We start from the raw sequence: 22401 nt of genomic DNA, 5'->3' as shown, positions 1-22401 counted from the left end.
CGTGGACAGTAGTCCAAAGCAGGCGGTCCTGGTTGATATTGATCCATTCATTCGAAAATGGCCTATTGCAGTTAAAAGCTTGGCCAGTATAGACCAACAGTAAGAGATGGAGGCTTAAGATCAACCTGGGCTCTAATTATCAGGAAATTATTGTGACGATGTGTGCATTTTATTGGCTTTTGTTGGAGGAAAAGCAGGTCATTAACAGATGGAGAGGCTAAATCTTTGTTTTTCTTTTTGTTCTCAAAAGCTCAAAACAGGAGAACCTGATGATTTTTAATTTTGCTGTTTGGATGCTTCAAACCAGCCATTGAAATCTAAATCAAATTTATAAAATAGGTATAGGGGCTATGCTGTAATTAAAATCTAACATCATTTACAAACCACAGGCATCCAATTTCTGTCAACGTCCTTCCATCCTGTTCAGATTCAGGTTGAGCAGTGTCACACTGATTGAAAACACTGTCCAAGGATGAGTCCCTGGATGGCAACAAAAAGAATTTCATCTCCATTTTTTTCCAAAGCCTACCACTGTTGTCATGTCAATGCCAAATAATTTCAAATACCCATTTTTCCCTTTGTGTCCAACCTTTCATATATTTCATGAGTGTTTCCTTTGACTAATGCCTGTGAAGGAATGGAGAGTTCAGGGTAACGGTAAAGGTGCTACAGTGCGCATGGAAAATTCAGTATTGAGGTTTACTTTCTGACCTTCACCTGCTCTTTTTCATATGGAGCCACCACAGAGCACAGATGACATTGAAATACTCCATCGACTGTGAGCCAAGCTGTGCATATGAAAAACCTTAGCAACAGGGACATTCATTACTCTCAATTCAGAGTTGTAGCTATTTGTGTTACTGTGATGAATGCTATTACTATACTTAAATAATTACACCCTTTTTTAAACCTATAATCAAATTTTTCCTGTGCTCTTCCAAGTGAGAAATGCACTGTGCATCTTGACTGTTCAAAACCTTAGTTGTTTTCATTTGATTTGAAGATAGCTGACGGGTATTTCTGGAAAGGTCATTCACCACTTAGTGATGATAGTGACCTTTTTATGTCAATTGACATGATTAAAACATTCGCATAGCACACTTTCTTGTAATTAACGACGACGGAGAGTGAGAGCAGTTGCAGTTGCTGCCGAGATCAAGTCTATAGTGTACTGCCTCATGCTGTACAATAATGAGGACTGAGTTTAGAGTTTATGATGTATGAGTTCAAAGTACTGCACATCACAACACGGTATTTCAACAGTGTTTCTATGTATGAATGTATTCAATATAGTAAGGGCTTATTGTATGGGTGCACATATTATTTCTTTTGATTCCTGCAGCAAGATTCCGTTGGACATGATCAGGTTGCCTTGTATCCAACAAATCAAAACACTGCACGTTTCTCAACATACACGTCACATGTACCTAATTTTGTGCTAATCAATGAAAAACATGGTATGTGAACAGTTTTTGTCAAGTTGTACTGTGGTTATTATTTGTGGTCAATAAGATCAACAGCCTACCAATTTCTGGTGTCATACTGCCTGCTACATTTGATGTTCTACACAGCAGTGTAGCTTATTAATGCTAATTTGCCAATGATTGGGGTAATGAATTGTTCAAACCTGAGCAGCTTAAGGCCATGTCCACACGAAAACGCAAATCTGCCCCTCTCCGGTGTCAAAAAAATCTCCAAGCACATAGTTTAGAACGTTTTAAAATTATTTCTATCCACATGAATATGCATATGCAGGCTGTCAAGCGCATGCCAAAGTAAGGGGGCACAGCAGCCATGGACTGTTGAGGCAATTTAAACCGAGTCCCTGATGATGTTTATGTAGTTTATTTCACATTGGTCTGCAAAATTTATTGAATATAAAAGTGAAAATGGATGAAACATGTTCTTTATTAAAATGTAGTAGATGTTGATTATCACTACAATGCTGTTCATTTTATCAATCAAGAAAGAACTCCATCGGCTGTGACGCTATCATTGCTGAACTAATCGTGTGTCTGGCAAATTGTCCTTATTTAATTGCCTCCATGACAGTAGTTATGCAGAACAAGGCAGGGAAGCTTTAGTGTGCAGGTGAAGCAACTCAGTCAAATGCAATCACAAGCTTCTTCCCATGCTAACATTCCCACGCCATTCTTCCAAAATAATGGCATGCTTGTGAAAGTTGTCCCACCAGCTAGAGGTCCGATCGGGTCTTGTTGCAAATCGATAGATACTTTTTTTAGATACGTTTTGGTGTCATAGCCGTAGCGAGTAAAACAGCAGCAGTGTCCTCCGAAGCCAACAGTGGCGCCTTTATTCGTCAACGTAAAGTGAAAGTAGGCCTATGTTTACTCTTACACACACAAAAAGTCATTTCAGCATGCTTGAAAGCAACAATGTTATGTGTGCCATTGCACACATTAAATTATAGTTATCTAATGTGGAAATAATGGCACATAATTGTTACATCGTCTGTCAGCCAGAAGCCAAAAGCTCAGTTTTCTCCATCCACACGAATACGCTGAAGCTGGAGTTTTGAAAAATCTTCACCCTGGCCAGAGTTTTCCAAAAGCTCAATTTTTAAGGACAAAAACCTCCATGTGCATGTGGATGAGAGGCCAAATCACATAGAAAAATATGTTTTAAAATAGGTTTTAAAATATGCGTATTTGTGTGGACAGTGCCTAAATTGTCATTATTATACTCACCCAGTGTGTGTTCTTTACCCTATTTTCCTACATAATTAATCACCTGGAGATCTTGCTCCATAGTATACATGGTTTTTGACACGTCCAGTACATACTTTTTATTCTCGCTTTCTTCCACAGACGGACAGTTTCCCCACTGAGCCTAATTACATGGGAAGCAGACAACAGTTTGTTCAAAGGTAGGAATTGGGTTCTGTAACCATCACTGCATTTCAGACCTTAGTTTCCTTCTCTGTCTTTTTAACACCACAGCACAACAAACATAGAATGTCTTGTTTTGAGTCATAAATGGGACTGCGCTCTTAGAAATGTAATTAAAGTGTGAGTTATTCACCAATTAACTCAGGACGAACAAATATGTAGCCTAGAAGTACTCATGCTTGTTTGTCATTTTTATTTCTGTAGTAGTTCGACATTCAAAGACCCAGAGCGAGCCAGCCTTAGAGACAGTGGCCATGGTGACAGCGACCAGGCTGACAGTGACCAGGACACCAACAAAGGCTCCTGCTGTGACATGTCTGCAAAGGAAGCGCTCAAGTTAAAGGCTTCGGGTGTTAGGCCGCCTCCGTTGGAGCAAGGTGAGCCTTTGTGTAACTAATTTTCTTCCCAAATTCTTCTTAAACGTGAAAAATTCCCTGCAACCACATGACTTATAACCCATCGTCTCAGTTTATTTGTAATAACTGAGCTTCCAGTCTGTACAGTCAGCTTCATAATTTTCCCCTGTTTTTTCTGCACTTTTCCCCATTAAGTGTGTGTGATGAGAGCGTTCTATACACATCTCCATTTTATCAAAGACGACAAGCCCATTATGTTTTTATAAGCCCAACTACTTCAGCCTCTCCATTTAGTCCTTCCACCCTGAGCGCTTGTCTCTGAAATTTTGATAATGGAACATGGAAAATAACTTAGTGAGCTGCGAGGAATATGCCACTGTGGTGTGGTGATGAAATATGAATAATTATTCTAAGCGCTGTGGGTCGGGCAGATTACACATGACATGTGTTGAACAATAACTCCCTAGATATGAATTGTTGCAGTCCTCCTCACCCCAGCCAGCCCAGCTAGGATACTCAGAGTAAAAAGGCATACAGAGCCTCAATAGCACAGGTGGTATGCTAAAGTCTGTACCTCAGTGTAAGTCTTTACCTGTTCTGCAGAATATACAGTATATTTCCAGAAAATTCACTAATGTCTTAATGGTAAGCCGTTATCTTACTAACTGGATCCCAAAGTACAGTACAGCATAGTGAACATGGATTCTCTTTAATGGTGCTATTAATCCAAGGAACAGAAGGGCCGTTTTACTCCTTGCAGAAGGGCAATGACAATTTGTGCAACACTCTGTTTTGCAATATGCATGCTTGCGTATATAGCATTTTTTCTTCCTTTCCATTGGCTTCACAATTAAAATCAAAACCCACACGCTGGCAAGAGAAATTGGCCAATTAAAAAGCTCCATATGTTTAACATTGTCAGTGTGTTGTTCCTATTTGATTGACCATGAGGAACCAGAATAATCAGATTTATACACATTGCACATATGACAAAATGAGTGTTTCGGAAAGTACTTGAGTAGTTGGTCAATAAAATCTGGTCCAGGCTGATGCGACTGCGTGCAAGTGCCAACTGCAGCTTGCTCATCCAACTTTTTTTGTGTTCTACTGAATCCTCCTGGGCTGCTTGAATAAGACTTTGCTCACCTCATGCACCAATCAAGCACACACGCGTGCTACAAGACTATAACCTGCCTTCTGTTGCCTGCTTTTCACTCTTCACTCTTTTATTCTCCTCCTCTGCTGCGCCTTCACCGGTTCCTCTATATGACTTTCATTCGTTGTGTAGGGAAATTGTTTGATGTGAGATTAGACAGTTAACATGCTGCAGCTAGATCTGTTTAGCCAATAACACAAGAGTTTATCCAAACTGTGGGGGAGGGTAGAAGCAGAAGGAGTTGCGAACAGCAAGGTGTGGCAAACTGCACAATGTTTCAGTGCATTTTATTTCATGAGTTAATCAACAATATAATCTTCCGAGAGAGGTCTGCCTTTATGTGTACATCCTCCTGTTTAGGCCGACTACCAAAATGATCACCTCAAGCCTCCATCCATTTATTTTCTATGCCGCTTATCCTCACTAGGGTCGCGGGTATGCTGGAGCCTATCCCAGCTGACTTCGGGGAGAGGCGGGGTACATACAGGGCACATACAGACAAACAATCATTCACACTCACATTCATACCTATGGACAATTTAGAGTCGCCAATTAACCTAACATGCATGTTTTTGGAATGTGGGAGGAAAACGGAGTACCCGGAGAAAACCCACGCACGGGTAGAACATGCAAACTCCACACAGAGATGACCAACGGAGATTCAAACTCAGATCTTCCCAATCTCCCGACTGTGTGGCCAACATGTACAGAGAATGCCATCAAAACCGATGCAATGTTACATGTTAAGCATTCAGCTTCAGTGAAGACTAATGAGTGCACAGTAACATGCACATCAGCAAGTACAGGTGCATCAACTGTGAGATGGAAAATAGATAAAGGGGGCTTGTAATTGACCCCTGGCTAAAAAACATTGCTATAAGCATATTTCCTACACATATAGCCCTTTAAGCACCCAAGTCGCAGAATTGCGACAAGCAACTGCTGAATTTAACAAACGATTTCTGCAAATATGGTGCCTCATGTAGTTAGTACTTTATACCAGGAGATGGCGGACATCTGTAACTTCAATCTGAGCAACATTTGTGCCCGTGTTCTATGCAAAGTTACAGTATAGACTTTGAAGCCCCTTGTGCGTGCGGCAGCTAGTCCGCTCGCCATGACAATCCACATGCAGCATACTTGCCGATGCTTTGCTAAACCGTGTTCGGGGTGGCAGGAGGTGACGTGGTGGGTTGTCAAAACACAGCTAATGGTGAGGGGAGTAGCGGGAATGTAAAAAAACGCGGACATAGCGGCATACGTTGTACGATACGTGGGAGACTCCACTGCTAATGGATCAATATGACCTGAGAATACAATGACCTGAGTGAATGACAATATTCACAGGTATGATAGGTAGGTAGGTAGGTAGATCGATAGATCGATACTTCATATCTATCTATGTAATAATAGTGGTTGAGGCAGCAGTGGTGTTCAAGATCCCGCTGTAAATAAGGATGATGATGGCTGGGTTTGCTTGAGAGACAAGAAAGAGTATCACAAGTGGATCAGACATTTTGATGAGCCTGTTGATGAGCAGGTAGCGTGGAGACAGGGATCTGACAAATTCTGAGCCTGGTGATGTCATAATTTGCAAATTAGATGAGTAAATTTACCCCCATCAAAAGCTTTGGGTCATGCTGATGATTTTTCTAATTTACAGTATGCCTTTATCTCTAACCATTTTCATGCTACAGACGTTTGAAAAGGGTTAATACACTAAGTGAAAAACAATATTAGGGCACTTGGCTATGGCAACAGGAAGAAAAAATGGGAGGTTGATCAGAACCACCAGTCATGACCACAACCAACCCACGCACCCCTCAAGCTTGTGTTTTATTGGCCCGCGGCACATTGTAGAAATAAAATTAAACCAAAAAACCCAGCGGAAATAGAGCAAAAAGGCAAAATGGTAAAGAGCAGAAGCTGAAATGTTGATATTAATAACTAATAATAACACAAAGCGCTGTCTTTAAATATTTATCTAAAGGTTTTTTTGTAGCCTTTTTACAAAATAAAAAAATACATAAAAACATCAAACTGGCCTCCTGTATCCTTTGATTTTCAGTATGCTGCCCTCAGTGGCAAAAGTTTCAACAGCCCCTGTTTCTCACAATAGTGCTCATTACCTGTGTGTCTCAAGACTTTTGTCCATGCAGCGTATTATACGCCCTCTTGTTGTGTGATATCTTGCCAGCCCAGGATACTGTGGTCTTGTTTAACTTCTCAGTATAAACACAACTACAAGTATGCCAAACCATGTTAAAAACACCCAAGCAGATTTTTGCTTTTAGCCATAGCCATTACATTGCCTTTGATGACTGTGTCGCTATTTTCTTCCAGGCATTCCCTTATAATCTGGAGATCTTCACATCACGCCTCATTTTCAAAATTGATTAATTAGCACTGCAAAATTGGAAGCAATGTATTAATTAAGCCCAAGTATATCAGATACATTTTTTTGCCAGTAATAATCAGAGGATAACTGATGATCCAACATGCTTGCAACAGACATGGATACGGGCTTGTCTGGCTCCAATGGAGTGGCTGCCAGCATTTTGCTCGCCTCTGTGGAAATGTCTGCCTAAGACGCTATCGCAAACAGACAGGCAGCAGTGGTTTAGTGAGATGTTACCCGCTGATAGCGCTCTTCAAGGAAATGATGAGAGAGGGATGAGGGAAGAGGACTAGGGAGGTTCAGAGGAGGCGTGACTGTAGCAGATGACCTACCCTAATTAGCCGTGATCGGAGTATGATAATCAAACTGCCTATGGCTTTGTTTTAAAAGCATGTCTGAGTAGGAGAATGGAGGATGGGAGGTGATAAAACAAGGACTCAGTGAATACAGTAAGCAGACAGTGTGATGCCTATAACAGTGCAAAGGAAGTGCAATTAAATATACTTTTTCACTGTTACCTGTAGCAGGGTGAAGATTCATGCTTTACCAATTGCTTTCACATGCAGCAATACACAATTATGTAAAGGCATACACAATATTGAATGCATGCTGTAGGCAGAAAAAAAGTTAGTCATAATTGTAATTTTAGATGCACTGATTCTATTTATTTTTCATTTGCTGCAAGCCATCTTGTGAGGCGTTAGTAATTTATGGTGTGAAGTTCTCTGAAGCTTGATGCATGTGTGATATATTGTATATAACGTTTATTGTAATGTGTGAACATCTTAAAGCATGTTGCAAGAAGACAACCATAAGAATATAAGATCTCTTAAATTTGACTATCATAACGCATGACTGTTGTGTGGTAGTGTATGGTATGAGGAGCAAGTCTATAAAGGGGTGGTGTGGCTGACGACAATGCAGTCAGATTTGCAAGGCATACATATACTAATTAGCAACATTAGAATTCCATTGAAACCTTATTTTGGCACTGGATGAATGGTTGCTCTTAATGCCATGCTGTGATGTATCAGACTCTAGACAGAAGTGGTGTGCCAGTGTTTCTGCATTGTAAAGATAGAACTACAAGCACTGACTCAGTGATGCAGCTTGCAAATGAAAATATGTTCCCTCAAGAAGCCAGCATTAGCATACACTGTCAGGTGCAGTAGAGTCAATAAACCCAGTAAATAAGTCACATATGTGACAGATGGGTTGGCTCTTAAACATCACTTCATTCAGTTTGGTTTGTGAATGTTGTATTGTTAAGGCAACACACATTATCTAAGTGTATTGAGCATATTTTTACCTTTATGTCATGTGTTGCGACCCTGATATGGGGAGAAATGATCACAAGTCAACTTGTGGTGTTTCCTCCACTGTGAACGCCAGTGCAATGTTTAATACACAAGACAGCATATAAAACAACATTCCTACAGGACATACAGTAAGTAGCTTGGGAGAGTATAAACCCTTTTCAAGTTTTAGCTTTACAAATGCAAACTTTTCCTACTTAATTAACATATTTGTACAATGTTTAAGTGCATTAAACATTGTACATATGGCACTACAAATACAGCACAACTGTTTATGCTAACACACACATTCAATTCAAATTGCATGTAATGTTACAACAATGCACTTCCTGTTAACGAGCAGGCCTAGAAAAAGGAGTTATAGAACTCCTCAAACTTTGTCTTTTTTCCCGCTGAAAATACAGCTCAAATACCCTGTTCACACCGTTTATATGTCTACAGTCAGTTACATTACAGTCATGACAGTCAGTTACATTACAGTCATGTTACCGACCTTTAACCATGACAACATACCTGATGTGAGGAGAAATGGCAATGAAATCCACTGCACTGGCGTTCACAGTGGAGGAAAGCTACATGTGCTCCCCAGGTATGTGGCCGTTCTCTGTGGAATTTGGGAACGTCCCAATGCAGCTTTTTCACTTTTTCACACGATACGATTTTGCAGTCTTGAGTATTGGCGGTATCGATCCGATATCGCAGAAATCATACATACTTTTATTGCATTTTTTTCATTATGTGGAATGTTAGAAAAGGCTTGATCAAGTGTTGTTAACAGAGAACAATAGTCAGCAACAGTACATATGTTAAAAAAAACATCCATTTACTTCTGTATGCATCTAGGGGATAGTTTTATCCACAATGTAGTGGCTGCTAGGTATAATGTACCGAGGCTCGCGGTGCTCAATGAAGCATTTAAACCTGACATCACTGGCCAGTAACAGGGGCTGGCTCTTTTCAGTTACAGCTAATGATTTTTTGCCATCCCGTGGGAGTTTCTCACGCTTACCAAATGTTTGTGTAAGGCAGTCGTTGCTTTGTCAAAGTCCTCATGCCGTTTTCTGTGATGCTGCTTCAAATGCGCAATGAGGTTGGTTATATTAAACTTCGCCGGTTCTGTGCCACCACGGGAAAAATGGGCATGACAAGATTTACACTCTGTAATGTTTTTTTTTTGGATGTCAACGTAAAATACTGCCACATGACCAAGATCACGTCTGCTCTTTGCTAAACACGCTAGTACAGTATGCTGTGATCACGTGGGCTCTGCATGCTGGATCCAGTGCTCTGGTGGAGTCTGGAATGGACTGCTTGTATCAGTGCCAGTGTCAGAGATTTTAATCTGATACTTGTGTTTTTGCTGATATTGTGCTGATGCCAATGGCGATATTGGATCAAGACACCCCAAGTGAAGGTTGCATGATTTCCCACTCACTTGAGATGGTTCTCTTTGGGTACTCCAGCTTCAAAATCATCTGTATTTGCCATATAAAGTATAAACTGTTAATCCACTGGCAGATAGCAGGAGGCTTCTTGTGAGAAGAGATCAAGATGATAGTGTTGAAGGCAAAGCTGAAGTACCACAAACTGGACGCTTGCGTAGAAGTCCCTCACTGCCGAGGTGTTCCTAGATGCAGTACACTCTCATGTTTGTTTAGTAGACAAACTGCAGGTAGGGTGGGGCAGGTGGTGGTCCAACATGATCTCAGGTGCCACACTGACGTGGCCGAGATACCAGTTTTTTTGGGGACTGGGATGATGGTAGAGCGTTTGGAGCAATCCTTTCATTTGCTGTATGTGCAAACTGCACTGTTCATACACAGTTTTTGCATGCAATGTTTCTGCAAACTTTTTTAAAGTGGCTAAGTTTTCACTTTTTGACCCATTCTGATTAAATCTAGAGCACTCAAATTTGTGGATTTACATAAAAGAAGTAAAATCAATGTATACGGTAATTGTTTTTGTAATAAGGTATGTAGTATGGTCTGTGCAGCTCCAAATACCCCATGAACTATTTATTTATACAGTAATCAATTTTAAATAGCACTCAACCCCCTTTCGCTTTTTTTCTATTTATGTTTTGCTTTTTAAGTTTAAACTGATCGAACCTTTCATAAAAATGTAATTTCCCGATTAATTGACTTAAGTTGGATCAGATGCTCCTATTACTGAGGTAGCCATGGCAACCTGTTCCCTGCTCTCTGCTCTTGTCTGTCGGAAAAGGGCATTCCATTCAACAGCATTCATCATCATTTGTATTTCATGGACAAATACTGATTTTTTTTTTTAATGTTGTATTAGTCGATGCGGATTGCATGTGTAAATGAAATGTTTCCGTATTAGTAATCAAATCACAAATGCTTGACCTCCCATGAGCAGAAAACTGATGTCAAAATCAAAATGTAGTTCCGATCTATCTAATGTTGGAGCTCCATTTAGATACCTTGTATATTTCTTTGATTTAAAAAAAAAAAAAAAAAAAAAACGTTTTTCGATCATTGTACTCTCACTTCCTCACCGATTGTATTGCTTATTATGTGAAGGACAGATAAACAAGTGAGTCAGCCACAATATAATGGATGCTCAGCAAATGAACAAGGAAAAACAAAATCTTGCCAGTGAAAGACAGGCTGTTTGACAACACTTTCACTCGGCATTGGAGTTGTGATGGAGCCGCGGTGACTCAACAAATGTCTTGTGGGATGGGGAAATGGCTTCGCATAATCACTTATGACTGTACTTCAGGGCATTAGTGAATGTTTGGATTAGAAAATAAATGTAGGAATTGTGATTCATCATTGTTCATTATCCCTTAGTTGTTCCTTATTTGTGATAATTCATAAACACTGCAGTAGGAGCGTCACGAAACACTCACTTGAGACAAGACTATCGTAGATTGGGTCTCGGAAAACGAGACAAGAAATGGTTTTAACATGACTTTTCAAAAAAGTACAATGAAGAAATCTACAAAATATATCACAATATACTGCAATCTACTAATTTTATTAGAGATTTTTTGACACAGGATCTTGTGATACTCGTAGTAAACACTAGGACACTTTGTGCGTGCTGCTCATATGTTTCCCGTTAGTCATTTGGTGACACTCATTATTGTAATTCTGATACAATAACTAAATCATTCATTCATTCATTCATTCATTTTCTATGTCACTTAATCCTCATTAGGGTCTCGGGGGGATGCTGGAGCCTATCCCAGCTAACTTTAGGAAGGAGGTGGGGTACACCCTGGACTACTGGTCACCAGCCAATCGCAGATAACTAAAAGGAGATATCGGTAAATGTGTATACATATACGCTGTGCAGTGGTCCAAATCTCCCATTATCAACTATCAACATCTTGGAGAAAGATTAATGCAAGTCTGGACATTGTGACATTACAGAAACTTGTAGAAACAATGCCATGGCAAATGTGTGCCATAATCATAGCTAAAGGTGGTCCATCAAAATATTAGTGTGTGACCTTTTTTCTGGCCTCGCAGTGTATGATGCGTGACAACAACAAAAGCAGCGCAATCGTTTTCAGACAAATTTACATGTATTTGAAAAATATTGATTTTCTCTTCCATGAAACACCAGTATAATTTTATTTTTAAAAATGAAAATAACAGCCCGTTATTGTGCACAAAGGGCATTGTTGACGTGTGATCCGTTGTTCAGGTGAATGGATAAACGTCATAATTAGTCAGTTTACAAACATTGCTTTAAACAGGTAGCATATGGAGTTGTCAAGCTTTTATGAGATTCTATTGCATCTGTCAGTTTAAAACATGATTAATTGAGGAGTGTTGTTGAAGCACAAGCAGAGATGCTATTGCAGTCACTTAGCACAATGCCTCACCAACTGCTCCATCACGTTTTTTTATTTTTTATTTTTATTTAAGTGTGACAGTTCTGGTTTTGGAAATCGTTTATATTGAAATCTCTGACTTTGCTGAAGAATCAGTGTAAAACTCAGCTGAAGTGCTTTGGAGAGTAGATGAGAAAAACAATCAGCTTCTAAAAAACAGCAGCCAGATGCTCAGTTTCTTCTTGCAGTTTGTGCGAGCCATTGGACTGAGGATTTGTGTCTGAGCCCTTCATCTGTCCGTGCTGGCCCTTATCTTCTCAGCCGTCTATGGCCTGTCCCTGGCTAGGCTGATCACCAGCGTCTTTCATGGGTGGGGGAAAATGGGAACCACTTACAGTACAATCTTGACCTCCCCAAGATGCGTCACTCATAGCCAAATGTGTGCCCACACGCATGTGCCAGATCGTGTGCTCACCCCTCTCTTAGAGGATATGGTGGTATCACACTGCAGTGAGGCGATTTGCGGCTAAGCTAGTTGAATCCTGTGGAAAGCCTAAAATCTTGTGGGGTGAAGGGATGGGAGATATCACAGTCTTAGGATTCCTTCTCTCTCATTATGGAAGATTTGGACGGATTAGTCTACTTTTATGAAATACACAAAGATGTTTTAAATCCATTGTTGTGATTGTGGTCCATGAAGGCTAATGTCCAGTCTTGTGCATTTATTTCTGTTACGCTGTGTGCGTGTGTGTTTTTGGCCTTGGCTGTGTCGTGGGGGTGCTATTTTAACCTTTGAGCCTCAGCCAGCCTGTTTGGAGGCTCACCCTGTGACTCAAATACTGTGGTACTGTTCGGAACAATTAATGGATCTCTTAGACGCTTACTACTTGGACTATAAATCTCTGGCATTACTCCTCCTACGGAAGCGATGAGTCAAAAATTAAAAAATTATTTATTATTTCATCGTATGCGTCATTACACTTTCATCATTGTATGATTGTGCTACTCACCCACAGTATCTCACAAAAGTAAGTACACCGCTCACATTTCTGCAAATATTTAATTACATATTTTAATGAGACACCATTTTGAAACAATGTAACTTAGTCAGTGTAGGGCTAGCATGACAGTAGCTGTCCCTTCAAAATAACTCAACAGATAAATTTATGTCGACCCCGCTGGTAATAAAACTCAGTACACCCCAAAATAAAATGTGTAAATTGTGTCAATATTTTGTGTGCATACCTTTTATTTTACAAACACTGCCTTAACTTTCTTGGGTATGGAGTTCACTAGAACATCACAGGTTGCCTCTGGAATCCTCTTCCGCTCTTCCATGACGATATCACGAAGCTGGCGGATGTTAGAGACCTTGCACTACTCTCCCTTCCGTTTGAAGATGCCCTACGGATGCTCAGTAGGGTTCAGGTCCATCACTTTTACCCTCATCTTCTTGAGCAAGGCAGTGAACATCTCGGAGATGTGTTTGAGGTCCTTATGTTGGAATACTGTCCTGTGACCCAGTTTAGGAAGGGAGGGCATCATGCTCTGATGTCAGGGTAAATGTTGGCATTCATGTTTCTATCAATGAACTGTGCTCCCCAGTGCCGGCAGCCCCAGACAATGACACTCCCACCACCATGCTTGATTGTAGGAGAAACAAACTTGTCTTTGTAATCCTCACCTGGTTGCCACCACACACACTTGACAGCATCTGAACCAAATAAGTTTATCTTGGTCTGATCAGAGCGCAGTACCTGGTTCCAGTAATCCATGTCCTGTTTGATTGTCTTCAGCAAGATGTTTTGGGGCTTTCTTGTGCATTATCTTTAAAAGAGGCTTCCTTTTCGGATGACACCCATGCAGACCAATTTGATGCAGTGTTCAGCGTATGGTTTGAGCACTGGCAGGCTGACCCCTGACCCCTTCAACCTCTACAGCAATGCCGGCAGCACTCATACGTAGGGTTGGGCATCAAGTCTCGAGCATTGCTTATGTCTATTTTCCAAGCACAACCTCTGGATAGGACGGTGAGCACATGCACTCAAGTTCCTTGGTGAACCATGGCATGGCCTGTTTTGAAGGGAACCTGTCCTGTTAAAGTGCAGTATGGTCTTGGCCACTATGCCGCAGCCCAGTTTCAGGGAGTTGGCAATTTTCCGATAGCCGAGAACACCTTTATGAAGATCAACAATTATGTTTTTCACGTCCTGTGTTCTTTGCCAGGAAGTGCCGTATTGAACTTCCAATTGCCAGAATGAGAGTGTGAGAACTCAAACCAAACACCAAATTTAACACGCCTGCTTAACACACTTTGTAACACTAACGAGTCTCATGACACCAGGGAGAGAAAATGGCTAGTTGAGCCCAATTAGCACCATTCAACGTAAAGGTGTACTCTTTTGGTGCCAGCGGTTTAGGCATTAATGCTTGTGTGTTGAGTTATTTTGAGGGCACAGCAAATTTGCAGTCATCCACGCTGTGTTACAGTACTGTACATTATATCAAAGTGTTGTGTCTTTAATGTAGAGAATAACTATTTGCAGAAATGTGTGCACTCACTACTGGTGTCATCTGATTCCCAAATCTTTTTTTCTCAAATGGCACCATCATTGGAACATCCATCCATCCATTTTCTATATCGCTTCATCCTCATTAGGGTCGCGGGGGCATGCTGGAGCCTATCCCAGCTGACTTCGGGCGACAGGCGGGGTACACCCTGGACTGGTCGCCAGCCAATCGCAGGGCACATATAGACAAACAACCATTCACACTCACATTCATACCTATGGACAATTTAGAGTCGCAAATTAACCTCACCTGCATGTTTTTTGGGAATGTGGGAGGAAGCCGGAGTGCCCGGAGAAAACCCACGCGCACACGGGGAGAACATGCAAACTCCACACAGAAATGCCCAACGGAGAATCGAACCCAGGTCTTCCCGATCTCCAGGCTGTTCCTGTATTGGCCAACGTGCTAACCACTAGACCTCATTGGAACATTACGGGCTAATATAAATTATGACATTTTGAAGTTCCACTATAGCATACAGTGTTACAATGGTCAAACACCGCCAGTGGTGTGCGGACGTGAAAGTAAACTACTGGCAGCGGACAATTCCAATACATAATCAATTTTGTCAGTCTTGCAGTTTTAAATCAATGTTCACTGTTGGCAGAAAAGTTTGCCTTTTCATCTCTTTAAATCTAATCTAAGTAAAGCCTCTTGCAGTTGTTTCCTGCAGTTGAGTCTGCATCTTTTTCCTTTATTTTGTTTTTTGGTTTTGGTTTCTGCAGTGGGTATTTGTTGGAAAAACTGCTATTGTTCATTGACAGACATTGCAATTAAAATATACAATAAAAGTGCTTTTATGTTACCCATGAATATTTCCAAAATTAAACAATTAGTTGAGGTACGTTATGGGTGGCTGACTAACACCACCACAAACATGCGCACACATTGATGTACGCACGCGTTGCCGACTGTATTGTGTTCTCTCCTCAACGGTTACCTTTTATTTAATTAACAATCACCAAAGCATTAAGTTTTGTACAAACTCACTAACAGTCTAAACAACGTATAAAACTGACAGAAGCAACAATGCTAAGCATCCATAATTAATTAGTAAAGGGCTGAGTGGTTGGGATTTAAAGCGCAATGCCCTTGTGCATTTTGTGTCCTTTGCAATCACTGTTAGATATTCTATTTCGGTTTTCTCCGGGTTGGTTGTAGGAGCACTTGAATAACTATTTAGCTTGTTGTCACGGGTCTTCACAAAAAAAAAAAAAAGAGAACAGCAGAAGAGCTGTTCTAGTTTCTGCTCTCAGTGGGTGAAACATGTTGTCCAGCTCAGCAGTAGGGATACTATGGGAGAGATTATAATGATACAGAACATCGTCACTTCCTGGACCCGGGCCACTCCATCGCCATCTGTCCTCTGTCCAAAGACAGCTGGGCATTTGTGCAAGTGCATGTTTGTGTGTGTGGAGTGTGAATTTTTGAGGTTATTCTAGAAACTTACCGCAATGTTTTACACGTACTCTAATTTGCTATTTATTTTTCAATTAAGTATTATAATAATCTATTCTTTTGTACCTCCTTTTTAGATTTGTGTTTCTGTTTTTGTCAAATAATTACATTGTAGGATAAGTTTTTAGTCACGGTTGTTTAAGCAGCTTATTGTATAAAACATGAAACACTGCTTTGGGATTGTTGACGTTGCAACAATGACACAAATACAAAAAGCTGCTTTAGTTACTCCACTTAATGATCAGTGAAGTGAGGAATTGAAAATGTGGAAAGTTGCACAATTCACTGATTGCTCACAACTTACAGCTCTCTCTGTTTATGTTCATAAAAGATGGATGGAAACACAAATGTTAGGAGTTCCAAGAAAAGTGTGCTTAGGGATTTCTTTTGATATTGTAGTGTCATGATTACTTGTGGAATGAAGAGATATTGTTTCTTTTCCTAATAAAATAAAATGTAAGGTCGGGTTGCAATATTCACAGTTTCATATTTTCATTTGTATGTATTTACTTTTCATACCTGTGCAGTTGCACGCGATCTACATGTGTTAAGTCTTGCTATTTGGACACAGATTTGGTCTGGCCAGATTTTGAGCTAAAGTAGATTATAATAAATGAAGTAACTCCCTTAATTACAAAGACTGATTGTTTGATCAATTCTGTGCCGACAGTTACAAACTAGCAGCATTGGTTAGGTTTGATTATGTGAACGCACAATGTAAAAAATAAGTCTAGAAACTGAATTCAGCACAACTTCCATCATTAGGAAGTGAAGGGGCTCTTTGTGTCACGATTTCATTGGAATGCAAATGATTATCTGTGGTACCCTAGGGTGTTGTTTCCCCTTGTTACACCTTATCAAGAATCAGGGAGATCAATGGGCCTGGCCTGTCCAACTTTTATGTTCAACCATAATAAGTAATGTTCTTTTATGTACACCTTGCGGAGGTATACTGTACATAATAAAGAAAAACAATTAAAAAAGGGAGGTAACTGACAGCACAGTATATAATAAACAGATGTTAAATGATAACAATCATGGCTGGCTGGATGGACAGGCAGCAGGCAGCAGGCAGGTTCCATGAGGAGGTACTTTATGTAGCAGGGCGCAAAACTCCCTGCTGTCCCTCAGCAACCAGTACAAGTTCAAAAGAAAAGCCTGCCAATGTAAACACATAGGCTGAGAAGACATCCGGTCTAATGCTCACTGGCATAAAAAGACAAAATAAGCTACCCCCTGAAGCTAGGTTTAAGGAGCATTTTGGCATTTGCTCAATATACAGTATGGGAGGATTAGACATGACAGATGCTGATTTGAATGTTATTAACATCAGTGATATACTGCACATTACACCCCTCATCAAGACAGTACTATAAGGAATAATGTGTGTTGCATTATGGAGGATGCAAAGATATCAGCAGGGAATGTTTTTCTCTGATAACCTCAGTTGGTTACTTTTTGATCCTGCTAAATTAAGATAAGGGACTTGGTTAATTAAACTGTCACAAGGCAATCCCTTGAGAAATTGCGAGGCCAACACAACTTTAATTGGGTGACTCCTATTGTCCCTGTGCTACCTCCTTTCTCAGGGTAGCAGCCCCAGAGAGGGGGAAAGACACAATCATCGCTACTGGCAAAGGCTGAAGGGAATGTCAGTTGTGAACATTTTGAACAGAGAAGGCTCAGGCCACCATCTTGACAGCATTGGTGCTTCATTCCACAATGAGATTCAATATGTATTTATTTTTGTACATTTGGGTAATCTCAGTGGCGCATTAGTTGCAGGATTGGTCTCCAAAGCCCCTCGGACATTGTTAGCCAATTTAAGATGCATCTGTAATTACCAGCAGCCAATTAAAACATGACCTCACCACCCCACCTCAAACCACAATTTAGATCTGTTATGGAGATTAAGGAGACGGGCTGCTCCAACAGCCATGTGCAAGGGATCCTAGTGTTATGATTTTGGTAATGCTTCTTGTTAAAATCCTTGTGTTCAAATCCTCAAGTGTATTTACATGTGACACAGGCAGTCCCTTTTTTCAGAAGTACAGTAATGTCTCACCACTTTGTGCTTTGAATTTTGCGTCTTCACACTATTATGGTTTTTAAAAAATATATGAATGATTAATCATGCTGTTTTGTGGTTGAATAAGGCCAGTAAGTCATTCAGAAAACACATTCAACGATGCTGTGATGATATGTAGTATTCAACACTGGTCACTAGGTGTCAGTCATGTTTCTGTAATGTTTGGTTAGACACACAAGCAGCAGACTTGATCGAGGAATCAGTCTTTTATTTGCAGGTTTGAATGATCTCACAACAGGCACAATAATCTCTTAACACGAACTACTGTTGCGGCCATAACCCACGCCTAGCTAAAACTCAACTATATAACCCTAACCTCACAGCTCCCCTAGCATCGGAACACATTTATAGCAACACACACCAATCTTATTTATGTCTTAAGTGTCTTATTTTCTGTTACTGTGTCGACTATATTGGTTAATATGAGCGTAAATGTGACTATACAGCTTGCCATGTTTACAGGGTTGTAAACAGGTTGTCTATGCTCTAAGTACGACATAGGAATCCCACTTTGCAGAAATTCACTGATCACAGTCAGGTCTGGAACCAATTAACCGCAATAATCCAGGGATTACTGCATGTATTGTTTGCTTACTATTTCTGCAATTATTTATTTACATTATTGGTTAAATGCAGTACCAATGTGTGTCTTACATTTATATAATATATAAATATATAATTATATAATTATATAATATATATAAATATAATATAATACTCAATTGAGTATATCTGATATAGTTTTTAAAGAGGCTTGAAATTAAAATTGGTTCCTGAATACAGTAGTGTTGTTGTTGCTGGAGTGTACATCCTCGATGGCATCGTCTGTGATGGGGGTTTCAAAACAGTTGTCCATCTGCCCCCAAAGGTGATCGAAATCTCTCTTGATTAACATGTAGGAAATCTGGGTGATGGTGCCCTTGCCTCTTATCAGCTCCCAAGTGGGGATCAACTAGGATGAAGTTTTGAGCCGAGGGATAATCTAGTTCCCTGGATTGCGATAATGCTGCTCAGGATGATCAGGAGGATGAGATTGGGTTTGGGTGTATTGGCTGAAGTGTCACACATGCCTGTGGAAGCGTTGGCCTTTGTGCTTGCAAGTTGGTGAGAAGATATCACCGTTAAGAGCATGAATTAGTATTAAAATGGGATGGAGAGCACATGCACTCTTGTGCTTGTTGTATCCAGGCAACCGCATCAGAATTCAGGATACATGAAGAACAGGTAATTGCCTCCATCTTCTTGATCACTTTCAGCTGCAAAACTATGGCTCATTAATTCACATATATCCATTTAAAGTACATTTGGAAAAAGAGTATACACTGATGCCTCAGGTGGCATAATTCAGAAGTTCAGTCATAACATCCACGCTTACAATTCAAAATGTATGCCCAGTAAAGTGCTAGTCTATGTTCTTTATCACTGAAAGTTCCTGAAGTGACTGTGATCTTAAGCTTCTAATTCTCATTTTAGTGTTTTATGTCCCTGCTGTTCCTCGTGGTCTCGTCCCACCCTGATCTTTGTCTGGTGTTGGTGTCCAGCTGTTCCATCAACATGACAAGTAGTTCAGGAAACTCCCTCATTGTTCATTGACCGATTGCAAACACACCAGAATGCTGTCAACAGGCATTTTCCACACAGTGGTTTGCATTTGTCCACACCTGTGGTTTGAGCCCATGGGGCAGGGTATGTGAGGCAGGGTGGGGTATGGGTGGTGGAGTGAAAAGGCAGTCATCATTGGGATTAGGCAGTCTCTCAGTGTGTGTCGCGATTAAACGGACTGGAGTCAGTGAGTTTTTCGTATTTGTGCAAAATCCAATCAGCGGACAGCTGAGCCTTAGCTGCAGAATTTGTTATTGCCTCCACCGAGGAATGTTATGTTGTTAGCAACAAGCCAAAAACTTTGTGTACGAGTGTACTGGCTAAAGAATCATTGCATTTTTGATCAAATCTTCATTTCCCTGCAATATAATGTGTATGCATTCTTTGAATAAATACATTTGGTGATACTTTATAGTTATTTGTATCAACTTGTTTGATCTTCGAGGCAAACCTCAATTGTGTAGCACTGGCTGGAAGGAGGCCATGTGGATTATTGGTATTGTAGTGGTTAAAAAAGATAACTTTCATGTAGCTGATGAGGGCTCCATTTCTGGTCTGTGTCACAATCACTATCACTATTGTTATTGACTGGCAAACAGTCCAGGATTTGGTACACCTGTTGCCTTAAATCAACTTGAATAGGCCTCCCAAAACGAAACGGCATAAGCAGTCTACAATGGGATGGATAGATGAAGGCAATGCTGCTCTGTCTGAAGACGTTACATTGCCTTATTTAAAGTAACATAGCATCATGACGTAGTATGCATATGCTGAGTTACTAGAAACTAGAATATATTTACTCTGCTTTGCTATCCTGGGTTATGAATCTTATCAGGCAGAGTTGTGGCAGTGGATTTTGTTTGTGTGTGTGTGTGTGTGTGTGTGTGTTCTAGGCCCCTCTGGAGTCCATTAATCCCAAATCTAACAGATTTACTGCATCAGCATCCTTTGAAGTGTTCCCAGCCCCTCTCTGGAATATTGGATGTGGATTTCGGAATATTCACTTCCCTTTCTCATGTCAGGAATACATTGACTATTCCCCACGCTCGCACTGTAATGCTGTGATTGTCCAGCAGGCAGGACATGCATCTGCCATGTTATGATTTTACAATCCAGGTGTGTTTTCGCCACTGCTTCTGTGATCTGTAATTTTACATCACTGATCTCTTTTAATCCTATTCTTATCTTGTGTAAGCCTTATAATCTTTGACCCTAATCTTAAACCACCACATAGAATTGGGCAGCTTGAAAGGAGGAGAGTTGTTTTTCTCACCTGCAGATTCCATGCATACATTACATCACAGAAGTTAAGGTTCTATTTTCTTTTTACAGTGCAGATCTGTGAAGTACCTGCTATTATATATCTATTCCAATTTATTGGTATTTTTATTGCAGCAGCCAGGACTTGAACCCTGCCTATTTTAAAGCCACTACTCTCAGGAGTCAAGTAGATGGAGAGGCAGAGAAAGTATACAGTATATTAGACATTAAGATGGAAAATACATTTCTATTTGAAATGATTATACCCCCTCCTGGGTAGACTAATAGAGCATTATTGCATTCCTGTGCGTTTCTTTTAATCTAATCACACTTCTAAGCAGATGGGTGTAAGTGTGTAAGTGTTTTATGTTTATCCATCCAAGACACAAGCAACCAGTGTCTAGACAGCAAACACCAATTTGGCTGGGGCACAGAGCAACATCAATGCTAAAGCAATGTTACTAAAATACGAGGCATGTTCCACAGTCTTGCACAAGAGAGTGGCGAGTGCAGTGACAGACAGATGGCGATAGGCGGAAGGAGAGCAGAAAAAAAAGACAGGTTGGCAGAGCTCACTGTGGCTAATACATCTAAAGTGTGTCAGTTAGCTCTCTAAATGTGTTAGGCCCCGGGGTTGAGAAAGCCAACACCATCGACTCGACCTTCCTCTCTTCACCTTTTCACTTAGCCTCTGTTCTAAATCAGCCAATAGCCTTAAGGGAGCCACACTGCCTTTCGGCACATCGGCACAATTGATCAAATGCCAACATGTTAAAGTGTACTCTTTCCTTATTGCTCATAGTGATCTCATGAACAAGTGGGCTGAATTTTTTGTTATACACTTTTTACTACACTCTGTGGCAGGTCAGCTTTTCAGCGTGGTGTACTACCTAAAAGGATATGTTGATGAATATACAGCAGGGTCCATCCATTTTCTATGCCGCTTGTCCTCATAGGGTCGCGGGGGTATGCTGGCCCCTATCCCAGCCGACTTTCAGGAAAGAGGCAGGGTACACCCTGGACTGGTTGCCAGCCATTTGCAGGGTACATTTTGACAAACAACCATTCACATTCATACCTATGGACAATTTAGAGTCTCCAATGAACCTATGTTTTGGGAATGTGGGAGGAAACCGGAGTACCCGGAGAAAACCCACCCACGCACGCACGGGGAGAACATGCAAACTCCACACAGAGATGCCCAACGGAGATTCGTCACACTCCACCGTGCGGCATATTCAGCAGGATGTACATTGAATTTCTCTTCAGGGAATTCAGTGAGTACAGTATGTTATTTGCCAATATTGGCATAAAAATTAGATATTGGCTCATATTGATATTGTTTATGTTTATTCCCTAGTTTGGCCTTTGGGTGTTAAATATGTATAACCGAGGTTATATAATAAGATGTCTGCTGACGTTGTGCAAGCCCAACACGAGGGAATGGCATCAGCCATGAAGCTCGGGGGCATTTTTTA

General features: G+C 40.6%; 1 protein-coding gene across 2 annotated transcripts in view; it reads left to right on the top strand.

Moving 5' to 3' along the window:
- pcdh17 (protocadherin 17) overlaps window positions 1-22401 on the top strand; it is a 64036-nt gene that overhangs the window by 22126 nt on the left and 19509 nt on the right. For both annotated transcript variants that reach the window (XM_054769715.1, XM_054769714.1), the window contains exons 3-4: window positions 2829-2887; window positions 3114-3286. In XM_054769715.1, the coding sequence (XP_054625690.1) occupies window positions 2829-2887; window positions 3114-3286 (232 nt within the window). The remainder of the gene's footprint in view (window positions 1-2828; window positions 2888-3113; window positions 3287-22401) is intronic.

The sequence above is a fragment of the Dunckerocampus dactyliophorus genome, chromosome 3, assembly GCF_027744805.1.
Source record: "Dunckerocampus dactyliophorus isolate RoL2022-P2 chromosome 3, RoL_Ddac_1.1, whole genome shotgun sequence".
NCBI classification, from domain to species: domain Eukaryota; kingdom Metazoa; phylum Chordata; class Actinopteri; order Syngnathiformes; family Syngnathidae; genus Dunckerocampus; species Dunckerocampus dactyliophorus.
Note: the sequence above shows the minus strand (reverse complement) of the source record. Positions and strands in the feature narration are given on the sequence as shown.